This window comes from Sordaria macrospora, chromosome 1, assembly GCF_033870435.1.
Source record: "Sordaria macrospora chromosome 1, complete sequence".
Taxonomy (NCBI): domain Eukaryota; kingdom Fungi; phylum Ascomycota; class Sordariomycetes; order Sordariales; family Sordariaceae; genus Sordaria; species Sordaria macrospora.
The window spans coordinates 6669046-6683175 of record NC_089371.1 but is presented as its reverse complement, the minus strand read 5'-3'; the positions used below and the strand labels follow the sequence as shown (position 1 = coordinate 6683175).

The 14130-nt window shown below is 53.7% G+C and overlaps 5 protein-coding genes across 5 annotated transcripts; 3 read left to right on the top strand and 2 right to left on the bottom strand.

Annotated features, from left to right (window-relative positions):
• Positions 1-7: 7 nt before the first annotated feature.
• Positions 8-2363, bottom strand: SMAC4_01254 (uncharacterized protein). The gene is made up of 4 exons (XM_003352372.2): positions 1819-2363; positions 1638-1753; positions 885-1564; positions 8-808 (listed from the first exon to the last, which is right to left on the bottom strand). The coding sequence occupies exons 1-4, from the start codon at positions 1884-1886 to the stop codon at positions 308-310; spliced, it is 1365 nt and encodes a 454-aa protein (XP_003352420.1). The 5' UTR covers positions 1887-2363; the 3' UTR covers positions 8-307.
• An 862-nt stretch (positions 2364-3225) lies between these two features.
• Positions 3226-4315, top strand: SMAC4_01255 (mitochondrial 37S ribosomal protein uS14m). The gene is made up of 3 exons (XM_003352373.2): positions 3226-3522; positions 3596-3767; positions 3924-4315. The coding sequence occupies exons 1-3, from the start codon at positions 3416-3418 to the stop codon at positions 3984-3986; spliced, it is 342 nt and encodes a 113-aa protein (XP_003352421.1). The 5' UTR covers positions 3226-3415; the 3' UTR covers positions 3987-4315.
• Positions 4316-4327: 12 nt separating this feature from the next.
• SMAC4_01256 (uncharacterized protein) lies at positions 4328-6153 on the bottom strand. The gene is made up of 3 exons (XM_003352374.2): positions 6133-6153; positions 4890-5911; positions 4328-4822 (listed from the first exon to the last, which is right to left on the bottom strand). The coding sequence occupies exons 2-3, from the start codon at positions 5896-5898 to the stop codon at positions 4527-4529; spliced, it is 1305 nt and encodes a 434-aa protein (XP_003352422.2). The 5' UTR covers positions 5899-5911; positions 6133-6153; the 3' UTR covers positions 4328-4526.
• A 1175-nt stretch (positions 6154-7328) lies between these two features.
• SMAC4_01257 (uncharacterized protein) lies at positions 7329-8968 on the top strand (the record flags this gene model as incomplete). The annotated part of the gene is made up of 3 exons (XM_003352375.2): positions 7329-8124; positions 8620-8781; positions 8849-8968. The coding sequence occupies exons 1-3, from the start codon at positions 8020-8022 to the stop codon at positions 8966-8968; spliced, it is 387 nt and encodes a 128-aa protein (XP_003352423.2). The 5' UTR covers positions 7329-8019.
• Positions 8969-10394: 1426 nt separating this feature from the next.
• Positions 10395-14123, top strand: SMAC4_01258 (uncharacterized protein). The gene is made up of 2 exons (XM_003352376.2): positions 10395-13280; positions 13336-14123. The coding sequence occupies exons 1-2, from the start codon at positions 10721-10723 to the stop codon at positions 13389-13391; spliced, it is 2616 nt and encodes an 871-aa protein (XP_003352424.1). The 5' UTR covers positions 10395-10720; the 3' UTR covers positions 13392-14123.
• Positions 14124-14130: the final 7 nt, after the last annotated feature.

The window sequence follows — 14130 nt, the reverse complement described above, 5'->3', positions numbered from 1 at the left end:
TATGTTATTATCATTATCTACCAATTTGAGTTCCCGAATATTCACCAGGCTGCCTTTGAGTTAAGCAGGAGACGGTATTGGCTAAACCACCACTCAGACTAACTAAAGGTTACCGGAAACCTTGGACTGCCCTTGTTCTTCTCAACCGGCAGTATCGTCGAGGAAGAACCCAGGTGCCTCTTCCAGCTCCGCATCCGAATGACTCCCTATCCTACTCATCTCGTAGCACAGGAAATGGCCATCAACCATTAAGACTGAGCCGCTCCCACTGCAAGACATCACCGGCGTTGGACCACCAATATGTCCCTTAGATCTCATCCTCAGAGTCAGCATCACCATCTGCCATCATCTGTTTCTTAGCCATGTCCCTGACCAGCTCCTCGTCGATACCCTCGGGTTCATCCTTAGAAGAAGGCTGGGGGCCATCTCTCTGAACTCTGACTTGAACCTTCTTGGCCTCCTCCTCGTGGTTCTTCTCCTCGTTTCCCTCTTTCTTGATCTCTTCCTCCTTGGACTCATCGTTCATCTTCTCCCATCCTGGCCATTTACCGTCATCCTCCTCTTCCTCGGGGAAAGAGATGTGAACCCGCGGGTTGACGTAGTCCTTGTCCAGAGCGACATCCTGCAGCCACTTCAAGACCACGGAGCCGGCCTCGACAAGGATTAGTTCCACCATGACGGCGTCGGGGCCGACACTGTAAGTAGGGCAACCGTAGCCAACGTAACCGGTGACGGCGCGGCTACCGCCCTCAGGGCCAGCAATGAGGGTGTCCAGGGGATCATTGTTCATGATGTAGGCTCGTCCACGCTGTGTGAGAAAGTGTTTGTTAGCCGAGTGACCGTGATGTTCGGTAGCGGGAATGGAACAAAAAGAAGCAAATTACCCGATCCATGAACTTCTTGAAGTCCTCGCAGACTGCCTCGCGCATATCGTAAAAGCCACCCAGAACCACAAGAGCGTTCAGCTTGTGTCCGACCTTTGCCCAGACATCGTCGTTGTCAAGGTACTGCTCCACCTCATCCGACATGTCGCCGAGCGCAATGATATCGATCGTGGTCTTGTCGTTGACAAACTGCGGCACGACCTTCTCAAAGATATACTTCATGTGCTCCGTGTGATCGGCATTCTCCGGAATGGTGTTCCTCTTCGGATCGTGGTGCCAACCCCAATGAACTAGACTGCTACCCGGAATCTGGTGACGAGCAAACTCACTCAGCGCCTTCTTGCCTTCGGGCCACCACCAGAGGTTGCCGGGGTTGGCGAGAATGATGCCGGGCGCAGCGTCGTCGGTCGCGGAAGACTTCTGCTGTTTGAGTGCTTTGACCATGTTCACCATCGAGCCCTTGTTGAGGCCGCCCTGTCCGCTAGCTACACGGTGGGCCAAAATACCAAAGTCCTGGCAGGACTGGCCGAAGATGATCACGACGCGCGACTTGGTGGAGATGTCCTCGCTGAGACGGATCTTGACGTGGCGCTCATCTTTGCTGGTAACGCCGAGCGGGAGGAGGACCTCCTTCAGGCCTTCGGCTTCGAGACGTGAGTCGATGACATCTTTGACTGCTTCTGTTGGATTTTAATGGTTCTTTTGTCAGTATCGTCTTAGATGGTTGTCAGGGATGGGGCGTCCATAACGTACCGTTGAAGGCGAAGCGCTGGAAGTCGTTGTACCTCGAGTTCTTGGTCAAGAAGTACTTGAAGTAAAAGTCGGGGTTGTGCAAGTAGCGAATTTCGTCTTCCTCGTTGATGAAGTAGCTATACGCACATGATATGTCAGCGTGATCGTCCTGTTGAGGATGGTTCGTTGGATTATCACGAACTCGAGCTTCTTGAGATCTGGGGTGAACTTGGGTACAGCCGGGAGACTGGACCAGCGGCGACGAAACATATTTTCTACTTGGAGATCGGTGAGTGTCCTGGTTGGGTTGCCGTTGATCAAGTTGGTAGGTTGTAAGCGTGAGGAAGGAAAGATCGTGAACCACGTTGAGGGGTATTTGAATGATCGTGTTTGGAGGCTCGCGAAGAAAGTCGAATGTTGCCGAATCAGTTTGAAGTTGAGACGGAAAGAGCCCAACACCTGTTCTTTCCTTCACAGGACAAGTGGAAGATGGAATGGTGAGATCGGAGAACGGGATGCGATGATATCGAACGAACATGAGAAGGCAAACACCAAGTCTGGACACTCAACTGCTTCAGACGAATGGCCCAGCTGTTGCGACATTGTAGTTGTTGTGTCGATAGATCTTGACATGCTGTATTCGTTCCATCGCTCATCCAGTCCTGCCTCATCCCATAACCGATAAGACATGCTTGACAAACATGAGGTGTGGACGGGCAACCAAACTCAAGCTGGCAGAAATTAGATCAACATGGAAAGGTTTCCTGGAAAGGATCAAGGTTGCTGCAAACGAGAGCCATCGTCGCTTATATGACCTGATGAAAGGGATACCAAGAAATATCAGCAAACAAAGGCATGGCGAAGGAGTCGTCGAATATACGAAGTGTTGGTGGTGGACGTGGTCGTTGTAAAGCGAATAGCAGGCATCGACACCCAAAACTCGTGAATAGCATCACCGAAGTGGCTGAGCCACAACACCCTCTCATTTCAGGCGGCAACGGACTGACTGCTCCATCCTCACCAAAGACGACCGAAAGCATCATCCAAACGACAAGCCATGAAAATGGAATCTTCTTCACACCCCGAGCGCGTAGCCCAGGATTGCAATGAAAAGGTTTGAGCACCAAAAGCAAGTAGTAGTTCGCGTCACCTGGAGACAGTGTAATACCAGGGACACAGTGGCCGGTAATCATAGGCAAGCCTAGAGGAAAACCGACCGAGTTGCAAAAATTAGAATAATCACGATTGTACTCCGTAGAGCACTTTCAGAGATTAAACTGAAAAGAACAGATACTACACTTGATCTAAGCCAAAAGGCAAAGAGAGCTAAAGAAGAAAGGGAAAAAAAACCAGGTAAAAGTTGGGAGGGGAGGGCAGACTTAAATACCCTCCCAAGGAGACCTGGGGATTGGTCTGTGCACGAGTACAAGCCGCGGAGTCTGGGTGGAGCCTTGCAGGAGGAGTGACAGGCAGTTGATGCACAACTGGCAGGCGGTCTGGCAATGTGTTTCCTGCTGCTTCGTTGGCTTGGCATCTTGCAACCTGCGAGAAAAATAACACCGCCCGGCAAAATTTCCGCCCGTTTTGCGCGCCGGGCGCGGCGGCGGGCAAGACGGCAAGCGCACAGGCCACCCACTGGCTGCCGCCCGTGGGGACTGCCGGGAGAGTCCAGTCCAGTGACTGCCCGCGGCTCGCTAGCGGACGACGACGCCGGAGTGAACCTGTTGTGATAGTATCGAATTCGCGCCCCGATCCGTTGTTTCCCATCCCGCCAGCCAGCCCATTTCATCACCGCCAAAATGTCCATGTTCCGTGCCAAGAAGCTCGACCTCGGGTGCTTCACCAACGTCCGGGTCCTTCGTGACCACTCCAAGCGCAAGGCCTTTGTGGAGGCCGAGCCGGAGAGGTACCTACACCTTGCGATCCTTACTTGCGACTACGACGACAGAGACAGATGATCTAACGATACTCTGTATTAGACAAGCCCTGCGCTACGTCATCCGCAACACCACCCTCCCTGCCCGTACCAGGGCCGTCGCTCAGCTCCAGCTCACCCAGATGCACGCCTACACCAGGCCGACGCAGATCCGGAACCGCTGTATCTTTGGTGGAAAGAGTCGAGGTGTCTTGAGAGACTTCAAGATGACAAGAGTACGTCCGCGTCCGCTATCGAACGTCCCAAAACAAAAGGAGTGGCGGAGGGGTGGGCCATGAGCTGAGCTCCAGACGGATAGATGGATGGATGGATGGATGGGGAAACGTTTGCAAAGGAGACGCGGCTTGCTAACATTGTTGGATCGCAAACAGTACAATTTCCGTATGAACGCCCTGATGGGTAACATCCCCGGTGTCAAGAAGGCCTCTTGGTAAAAGAAGAGGGCATGGCTACGACAAGGAACCCGAAGGAAGCTTGTTGTGGTGATGGAGATCGTGGTATCGGTACGCCTAGAGGCGAATAAACTCTTTTCAAAAACCCAGATGGGCTCGGGTTCATCGTGCTGGCAAAGTCGGAAGTGTTACGCAGGGTTGAAGAGATACAACCATCTGTGAGTGACCGCACGATGAAGAGTGGCCTCAAGAGCTTTTGAAGTGGGCTGACCGAGAGTTTGTACAAATGAATCCTCTTTGGACTGGGGATCTCTACTCTCTCCAGATGCCCGCTGTGTACTACTGTTGTTACAATATTTTAGACACAGCAAACGAATGAATGTCTTTTTAGAAGCTCAAGTAACCGAAAGAATGATCATCCCAGAACGCCAAAACGCATGCGACCCCCCAAGGTGCCAAATAACCAAATCCGTCATCCGTCTATATGTTATTTTACCCGCCATGGGACAGCTGTGAAAACGCTACATCCCGATTATAAATGTTGAAACACGCTTCAGAAAACCTCATCCAACACAATCTGCTTTAGGCGGACTTGGCGCTAGTCGCCTCCTCGGCGGCAACCGCTTGACCAAGAGCCTCAGAGACGACACGCTCGCTGGCGCGCTTCTTCAAAACATTCTCGATGAAAGCCTCGCCAGCCTTGTACGAGGAACGGACCAGGGGGCCACTGGCGCAGTAGAGGAAGCCCATATCAAGGGCACGCTGCCTCCAGAGCTCAAACTCATCGGGAGTGATGTACTTCTCCACCGCGAGATGCCTCTTGGTTGGGCGCATGTACTGTCCGAAGGTGACGACATCAACATCGACCTTCCTCAGTTCTACAAAGCAACATCATGGTTAGCACTTATCAAACGGGCAGGCGCAACTCGTATATGTAGGACTCACCCCTCAAAGCGTCCCAGAGCTCCTCCTCGGTCTCACCTAGGCCAAGCATGATACTGGTCTTGGTGATAATGCCCTCCTTGCCCCGAACGTTCTTGACGTGTTCTAATACCTTCAAACTCTGACGGAATGTGGCGCGGCGATCACGCACGTAAGGCGTCAGGTTCTCGACAGTCTCAACGTTATGCGCATACACATCCAGTCCACTATCCGCCACAATCTTGACCATGTCCAAATCACCCATAAAGTCACCGGTCAAGGCCTCGACAAGAAGAGTCGGCTTCTTCTGCTTAATCCGGCGAATCGTTTCCGCAAAGTGCCGAGCACCACCATCGGCCAAATCGTCACGGTCGACGCTCGTCAACACAACGTAACCGAGACCCCAGCGGGCTAGGGCCTCAGCGGTGTTCTCGGGCTCGTGGGGGTCCAGCGGGGGCGGCTTGCGGCTGGTCTTGACGCTGCAGAAGCGGCAGCCACGCGTGCAGGTGTCGCCCATAAGCATGATGGTAGCCGTCGCGGCGGCCTTGTTGGAGCCGCCCCAGCACTCGCCGATGTTGGGACACCTAGCCTCCTCGCATACTGTATGAAGGTTGAGACCGCGCAGGTCGGCCTTGATCTTGGCGAATTCGGGGTTCGCGCCGGCACTCGGGATGGGCGTCTTGAGCCATTCGGGCAGGCGGGTAATGGTACGCTTCTTGCCGGCGGGTCCGACTTGGGCTGTGCGTAGGGTGTAAGCTTCGCTGGGCGCGAGAGGAGCGGCTGACGATTGATTTGCGATGAAGTCGTCGAGGGAAGCAAGAGTGGTGTCCTTGAAGTAGGTCGGACGCGGCTTGGTTGCGGGCGCGGAAGCGGAAGCGGAAGCGGAAGCGGCTGGCGATGACTCCTGCGATGTCGGCTGGCTGGATGGGGCAGATGGGATGGTGGCGTATGAGCGAGTTGACAGGGCGGCGGCGCGCGCAAGAGACCTCCGCAAAGGCGCCTGGAGACGCTGGATCGGGGCCGGTGAAGCCATAATGTGTGATAACCTAAGTCTTGGTGTTGAGCTTGCCCGAACCCTACCCGTCGTGAACTGCTGCAAACAACCTGAAGCCGGGGGATCTTGGGTGGCGGATGTGGAATGATGGCGGATGACTGGGGGAGCAATAGAGACAAAAAGTTCGGCCCCCGGTGAACCGGCGCTTTGGAGCATTTGGAGATTTTTAGTGGCCCACGCCGCCCATGTCCGGTTACGTAACGCCGATCATACCCGCCAGCTGCCGGGGCGCATTAGGGGCCGCGCTTGAGCCGGCAAGACCGGGACCCCCATTCCTTGTGCTGGCGACGATGACTCCATTTTGTGAACCCTTTTGGAGTCCAGCAGTTCACCCCATGTTGTTTCTCGTGAAAGTCTGGAAGCACCCGACTAAATGAGGACGCGTTCGGTAAACCAGTAAACGGCTCAGTAAATGGGGTTCAGTAAACCTTTTTACGTGCAAATGTATAGACCGCTTGTAAATCGATTTCGTGGTATGGGTCCGCCCAGAATCTGATCCACTTTAGCGTTTACTGGAGGCCTTTCGAACACGACTTAGTAAATAAAACTAGTAAATGCAAAAAGCATTTACTGAAGCCGTTTACTGGGTTACCGAACGCGCCCTGACGCAGAAAATCCTTTCCGATTTGTTTCAACATCTTGCTACAGTAAACCGGGTGTAAGTGGTAAGGGTCCAGGACCGCGGCAACAGCTCATATAATTTTGTCTGTTACCGTGGAAATAGCGTCGACTCTGTATTTATCTGACGCTATTCCCTTCGGCCAACAGCCCCGTCCCAGTCATTCGTCAAGTGGACCGGAGACTGGACAGAAGTGCCGTGACATCCGCATGCCATGGATGTTCTTGCCGGTGAAGTCGGGCATCTTCGACCGTTGAGAATGAGAGGCCAGGTAGGAGACATGTGGTATTGTGAGGAATGTAGAGATGGCCGATGAAACGAAGCTGCAACACAACCGACCCGAACGAAGGAGAAGATACGGTGCCAATGCGGTTAGGTGTAGGCTCTACATTACCCAGTCGGTGAAGTGTCGTAGTCAGGAGAACTCAGGGGAAACACAGGCTCTTCACCGTGATATCACCTTACTAGCCTTAGCGAGTTCAACTTTTAGTAGTCTCTCTGCTAAGTCCATAGACTTTGTGGCCGATAGAAGGTTGAGTCTCTTCGAGATCTTTCTTGTACATAGTAAAAATACCAGATTCGTTAGTAGGTAGCTAGTGCATTTTCACGTGCGACTTCAGTTGGGCGAATGACCGACTTCTCACTCGCTGAACCCTGAACTTGGTGTGTTTCGTCACCAGAAGCTGCATAGCCACTGAGGGGTGAAGCTGATGGGGGGCTGGCTGAGTGGTGGCGGGCAGTTTACTGTTCCGGGGGTCGTCAGCTTCAACAGCTTGAGTTGAAAGAGAATCAGTGGCCCGGACATCAGGTCAAGACAACGGAAGTCTAAACATAAGCACATACCTGAACACAAAGCGGAAGCTACCGAGCCACGTCACGTCTCTTTTTGCATCTCAATAGAACCCATGAAGAACAAAGCGCAAAATTCTCGAACGTAGGCCAGGCCCCTGATAACAAGAGGTTCGCATGGAAACATTTGTTGGCGTCAATGCTGATCCTACCAGGCCGTGCCTGGGTTCCTGGTTGCCGGTGGGGCTTCCTTGGAAGCGATAAAAGGGATTGTGGCTCGTGCATATGTACTGTGATTACTAACAGGAACACATTGAATTCATAACGGAATGTCGCTAGTCACTCCTGTACCCTAGCCCTCTTTCTTTGCTGGCGGCAACGCAATCACTTGAGTTCAAACCGCCCGGCTGTCCTCTGACCTCTTTCCTGCGCCCTCCTCCGCAAAGCCAAACGACTTGCAACCTCCAGACCACCTCACCAGCCTTCCCGATTGCCAACCTTCTGCATTCCAACAACCCGACCTCCCCTCCCTACAACTCGTCCTGCGAAATCACGATCTTTTTCGCAACGTAACCCGCGACAACATCAACAGCATCATCACATCCTCCCTTTTTTGAGCTCGCGCTTCAAGCTCAATCGACAACTGCCGAATTTATTTCGTATTCAGCCACCCTCCAACACACACACACAAAATGTCCGACGCTCCGTACGACCCTTATATCCCCGCTGGCGGCCAGCAAGGCGCCGCTGGGCAACAAGGTGCTGGCAACAACACAGGAACCGCCAGACTGCAACAGGTGGGTTGTTTCCCCCTTTAAATGGCACCTTTTGGCAATGTGGAAACGAAACTATACCCCTGGAATGCTTGGGGTCCGTCTGTCTGCTTGATCCCTGCGAGGTCAAACAATCGCAAGATTTCGTCAACAATATCGTGCCTAGCTTTGACAGTCGTCTTGGGGAGGAAATATGGTGGCCAAAGTGGTGGACGTATGCGGGATCGATGGATCTGATGGATTTTTGATGGATTGCATGGCATCAGCCATGCGATCGGCTTGCTCCCAACAACATGCGGACGAGCACTTGGGCGGAAGACTGGTTGCGCCGGATATGGCGGTCAAGGCACAAAAGCTCCGGAAATGTTGGGCGATGGACCGCACCCAACTATTACATGGACAATTCGGCATTTTTGGGACAAGCAGACGGATACGGATTGCATCGCATTACAGTCGGATCGTTGTGGCTCCTCGCCAGGCTAGGACCCCCTCTTGAGACTTTTGCTGACGGAACTCTAGCAAATCGATGACACCGTCGGAGTGATGCGCGAAAACATCAACAAGGTCTCTCAGCGTGGTGAAAGGATCGATGCTCTTCAAACCAAGACCGATGACCTCGCCATTAGTGCACAGGGTTTCCGTCGCGGTGCCAACCAGGTCCGCAAGAAGATGTGGTGGAAGGTATGGACTATTCATTCTCTGCTTGTCATACGGAAGGGACTGTTTGATGACTAACTGATTGCAACAGGACATGAAGATGCGCATCTGCTTGATTGTGGGCATCATCATCTTGCTCGTAATCATCATTGTCCCAGCAGGTATGTTAAACTCTGATCCGCAAACCTCTGTACTGAGGACTGTCTGCTGACATGGCTCTTTTTAGTCGTTGCTACGCGCTAAGCTGCTTCTTGAATGATTTGGTTATGATAAGTGAAACAGAAACGTTGTCAAGAAATGCACGAAGCTGGGTTTGGCTTGCTTTCAGCATTCACAGGGAACGGAAATAAGTGCTTCACTGGGATTTGAGTATTTGGGTTGCTTTTTTTCTTACTTTTTTATCGCCGCGGTTTTATCATGGTCTCCTCGCTGGTTGAGATGGCTCCGGCTTTGGTCTTGGTGACGACTTCTTCGACTGATGCCCGGAAACAACACGACCTGTTAAGAGGCGGCGGCGTGGAAAGGTTCGTCGCTTATACCACGCACACACCCTGTATCTACGAGATGAAAGGCGAGGAGGCGTTCTTCTTTTTCTCAACAGCTCTTGAACGGCTAATCAAGACGGTATCATGACCCATCCACCTCCTAATAGTAATTCTATCTTTCCCCATCCCTCACATTTACAGGGTAGTGTATGCTTTGTTTAGAGTACATACGGCACCGGATGGCAACCTCGTACCGGGAGCGGGGATTGGGGATGACGGGGGCGACGCCGGAGCAACGGCTGCCATGCAGGTGTCGTTGATGCAGGTCCACTCATTGCACCCGGGCCATGGCATGGACTGTGAAATGCCTGAAATGCGTTCCAGGGTGCATCATACGATGGAGCCTCGGTGTGACTCCGAACCGTGTGCACCTGAGAGTTATTTTCCGCATTCTGTTGGGAGGGAGAGAGCGACAAAAAAGGTAGAGGTAGGTAATTCTATCCCGTAAAAGTCTTGTTTGTTTCTGTCAGTACTGAGCAGTAAAAGCTCGCAAAACATGTCACCTGCATCCAATGTCTCTTCTTGACATCTCTTGGCGGTCCAACACTGGCTTCGTGACGCTGGAGACACTACGGTTTCGGCGACCAACATGTGGAGGAGAAGATGGGGGGTGGGGGAGAATGGGGTAAACAAAATAACGGCCATATCTTTCCATCTGATAAGATCATGTCAACGGCAGTCAGCCTGCCGAGTTGTAAAAGATAACCAGGGGGGTTGCCGGGGTTGTGCTCGGTGTTACTTGTCTTCTCTTCGTGTTCAGTTCTCCTCTTCAACCCCGAAATTGTTGACAGTTGCTGTGATGATTTTGTAGCCATTTTTTTCAACATCTCGATCTACAGGTACGTACCACACATGATCCCCTCACCAACCCCCCTGAGCGGTTTCGGTTGTGCTTGCAATTTTTTCTCAGTTGCCCCTCCTCCACACTGGACGGGACTGGACTTGGCCAAAGTGCCAGGGCAGCCCTCACACCCGCCAGGCCCGCATGTGGGAATTGGGCCGACTGCAACCAGAGAGGCACTTGCAAAATAAATAAAAAAACATTGAAACACCCCGAACGCCGGCTCCTTCTTCCTGAACAAAAGTCATCATACCAAACCCATTGATCTTTGGCAAGGGATTCGGGAGTCAGCTTAGGGTCCTCTCCTCTCCTCTCCGTTGTTTTCTTCAGTTCCTTGCCTGTCAATGGTTGGTGATTTGCGCGCCAATTAACACAGACAATTGAGTTTTTTTTATTTTTTAGTTGCGATCCAGAGCAGCCAGCAGCCTATTAGTCACTCCTTGGTACAACACCATCTCGAGTCGCCAACCCACCCGCCCGTCATACCCTCCGACGAGCGCAATACCGGTCGACCGATCGCTTCGATTATAGTCTCCTCGAGTTAACGAGCCGAACGAAAACAAACAAACACTTCAACATGTACTCCGCTTGTGCTGTTGCCCTCCGGGCCGGAGCCCGCCGCGTTGTTCGCCGGGTTCCCAAGAGTGCTCGTGCCCTCCCCCGCGCTGTCGCCGCTCGCCGTCAGATCTCTACCTCGGCCGCTCGCTCGACCGATCTTACCACCCGGGGCATGATTGTCCAGACCCTGTCCTCGGTCGGTTCCAAGCGCGAGGTCCAGCAGTACCTCTCCCTCTTCACCTCGGTCTCCTCCCAGCGTTTCGCCGTCATCAAGGTCGGCGGCGCCATCTTGACCGACTACCTCGACGAGCTTTGCGCCTCCCTCAAGTTCCTCTACACTGTCGGCCTCTACCCTGTCATTGTCCATGGCGCTGGTCCCCAGCTCAACAGGCTCCTCGAGGATGCCGGTGTTGAGCCCCAGTTCGAGGAGGGTATCCGTGTTACCGATGCCAAGACTCTCCGTGTTGCCCGCGATCTCTTCCTCCAGGAGAACCTCAAGCTCGTCAACAAGCTCGAGGAGATGGGTGTCCACGCCCAGCCCCTCACCACTGGCATGTTCCGCGCCGACTACCTGAACAAGGAGAAGTGGGGTCTTGTCGGCAAGGTCACCGGCGTTAACAAGCAGGCTATCGAGACTGCCATCAGCAACGGCTATCTCCCCATCCTCACCTCCATGGCTGAGACCGACGATGGCCAGATTCTTAACGTCAACGCTGATGTTGCCGCTGCTGAGCTTGCCCGTGCCCTTGAGCCCCTCAAGGTTGTCTACCTCTCCGAGAAGGGTGGTCTCTTCGATGCTGGTGGCCAGAAGATCTCCGCCATCAACCTCGACGAGGAGTACGAGCACCTCATGTCCCAGGCCTGGGTCAAGTATGGTACCCGCCTCAAGATCAAGGAGATCAAGGAGCTCCTCGACACTCTTCCCCGCACCACCTCCGTTGCCATCATCCACCCCGAGGAGCTCCAGAAGGAGCTTTTCACGGACTCCGGTGCCGGTACCCTCATCCGCCGTGGCAGCAAGCTCCAGTCTGTCACCAGCCTTTCCGAGTTCAAGGACCTTGATGTTCTCAAGAACGTCCTCATCCGCGATCGCGAGACCCCCGATGCCAAGGAGACTGTTGAGAAGTACCTCGACTTCCTCAAGGAGAACCCCTTCAAGGCCTACTTCGACAGCTCCATGAACGCTCTTGCCATTGTCCTTCCCGCTAGCGAGGGTCGCCAGGCCACCCTTGCCACTCTTACTATCACCAAGTCTGGCTGGTTGACCAACATTGCTGACAACATCTTCACTGCCCTCAAGAAGGAGCATCCCTCCCTCGTCTGGACCGTCAAGGAGGACGATGAGAACCTTGGCTGGTTCTTCGACAAGGCCGACGGCAGCATCACTCGCCAGGGTGATGTCATGTTCTGGTATGGCATTGAGAACGGCGACGAGATCGTCAAGCTCATGAAGGACTTCACCGAGAACGGCCGCGCCATGCTTGGTAACTCCAACCTCGAGTCCCGTCTTCGCCAGGCTGCCAGCAAGCCCGCTGGCCAGCAGGTTCGCAGCTACTCCACTCTTGCTCGCCGCCCTGCCCTTCCCAAGTTCAGCATCTCCAACCGCAGGGGCTACCTTACCCAGACCAACCCCAACCCCCCTGTCGGCAAGCAGAACGCCTCCATGGACCGTCCTGCCCGCGTTGCCCTCATCGGTGCTCGTGGTTACACCGGCCAGGAGCTGATCCGCCTTATCGACTCTCACCCCAACATGGAGCTCCACCACGTCTCCTCTCGTGAGCTCGCTGGCAAGAAGCTTGAGGGCTACAACAAGCAGGAGGTTATCTACGAGAACCTCAGCCCTGAGGATGTCCGTGACATGGAGAAGCGTGGCGAGATTGACTGCTGGGTCATGGCTCTGCCCAACGGTGTCTGCAAGCCCTTCGTTGAGGCCGTCTGGGAGGGTCGCAAGGCCTCCGGTCACAAGAGCGTCATTATCGATCTCTCTGCCGATTACCGCTTTGACAACAAGTGGACCTACGGTCTCCCCGAGCTTGTCCAGCGCAGCAACATCACCCAGGCTACTCAGATCGCCAACCCCGGCTGCTACGCTACTGCCGCCCAGCTCGGTATCTCTCCCCTGGTTCCCCACCTCGGTGGCATGCCCCACGTCTTCGGTGTCTCTGGCTACTCTGGTGCTGGCACCAAGCCTTCTCCCAAGAACGATGTTGAGAACCTCACCAACAACATCATCCCCTACAGCTTGACTGGCCACATCCACGAGCGTGAGGTCAGCGCCCAGCTCGGTGCCGAGATTGCCTTCATGCCCCACGTCGCTGTCTGGTTCCGCGGTATTCACCAGACCATCTCCATCCCCCTTAACAAGAGCATGACTTCCCGTGACATCCGTCAGCTCTACCAGGACCGCTATGCCGGTGAGAAGCTCGTCAAGGTCGTTGGCGAGGCTCCCTCCGTCAAGAACATCGGCGGCAAGCACGGTGTCGAGATTGGTGGCTTCGAGGTCGACAAGTCCGGCCGTCGCGTCGTCATTTGCGCTACCATTGACAACCTTCTCAAGGGTGCCGCTACCCAGTGCCTGCGTAAGTCTTTCTACACCTTTCTGATCAAGAGTGCCTCTGCTAACTCGACCAACAGAGAACATGAACCTTGCTCTTGGCTACGCCGAGTACGAGGGTATTCCCACCATGTAAATGAGTAAGCCTTGTTGGGTCTGATGATACCCCAAAGTATTGTCTGGCGCGAGTGACACTTGTCGCTCGTCTTTTTCTCCCAAAGGTTTCCCCAATTTAGCGAATATTTTTGGGTTCATGATTCGTCAACATTTCCTCACATACACACAGTTCTATCTTTTCACCTTTGGTTTATATGCGGTTCATACGGAGTTTAGCTGGGCATGTCGAAAACTGGATTTGATTCCCATTGCTTGTTTTTGCGCCCACATTGTTGTTATCTTCCCCCGATTTATGATGAAAGGTGTGGCTGGCCTGGCATCGTTGTATATATTAGGCTGCTGCCGCTGTTGCTGCTGAAAATAAAGAAGCGAAGTTCGTATATCACCCCAGGGCTGGGAAGCTGGTGAGTGTCTCTTTCCTCGCCGAGGATTTCGATGCCTGATGTTCTCTTGGCCACGACTCTTGGACGGTGCCGGACGATATGGTCCTGAGGAAGTGACCCATTTGTGATATTTCCTCGGTCCCCATTCCTCCATAGGCCTCCTTCCTCTCATCCATCTCCCGGCCGTCGCTCCAATGTGCCATCCATTACGATGTGGATCCTACGAGCGGCCTCTCGAAGTCTAGACTCGAAACCCACCACACGGAGCCCGCAACTATCGCACACAGCACACAGCCTCTTTCCTCAGCTCTGATACTAGTCCCAGAACGAACAACGACCCCAGAATGAGGTTGCTACCCTACCGGGGGGCTTGGC

Coding starts and splice junctions, on each gene's coding strand:
- SMAC4_01258 (XM_003352376.2), top strand. CDS start 10,721: ATGTACTCCGCTTGTGCTGTTGCCCTCCGGGCCGGAGCCCGCCGCGTT. Junction 13,281..13,335: donor TGCCGCTACCCAGTGCCTGC/GTAAGTCTTTCT, acceptor CTCGACCAACAG/AGAACATGAACCTTGCTCTT.
- SMAC4_01254 (XM_003352372.2), bottom strand. CDS start 1,886: ATGTTTCGTCGCCGCTGGTCCAGTCTCCCGGCTGTACCCAAGTTCACC. Junction 1,754..1,818: donor CCAGATCTCAAGAAGCTCGA/GTTCGTGATAAT, acceptor ATGTGCGTATAG/CTACTTCATCAACGAGGAAG. Junction 1,565..1,637: donor CCAGCGCTTCGCCTTCAACG/GTACGTTATGGA, acceptor AAAATCCAACAG/AAGCAGTCAAAGATGTCATC.
- SMAC4_01256 (XM_003352374.2), bottom strand. CDS start 5,898: ATGGCTTCACCGGCCCCGATCCAGCGTCTCCAGGCGCCTTTGCGGAGG. Junction 4,823..4,889: donor GCTCTGGGACGCTTTGAGGG/GTGAGTCCTACA, acceptor GTTGCTTTGTAG/AACTGAGGAAGGTCGATGTT.
- SMAC4_01255 (XM_003352373.2), top strand. CDS start 3,416: ATGTCCATGTTCCGTGCCAAGAAGCTCGACCTCGGGTGCTTCACCAAC. Junction 3,523..3,595: donor GTGGAGGCCGAGCCGGAGAG/GTACCTACACCT, acceptor ACTCTGTATTAG/ACAAGCCCTGCGCTACGTCA. Junction 3,768..3,923: donor GAGACTTCAAGATGACAAGA/GTACGTCCGCGT, acceptor GATCGCAAACAG/TACAATTTCCGTATGAACGC.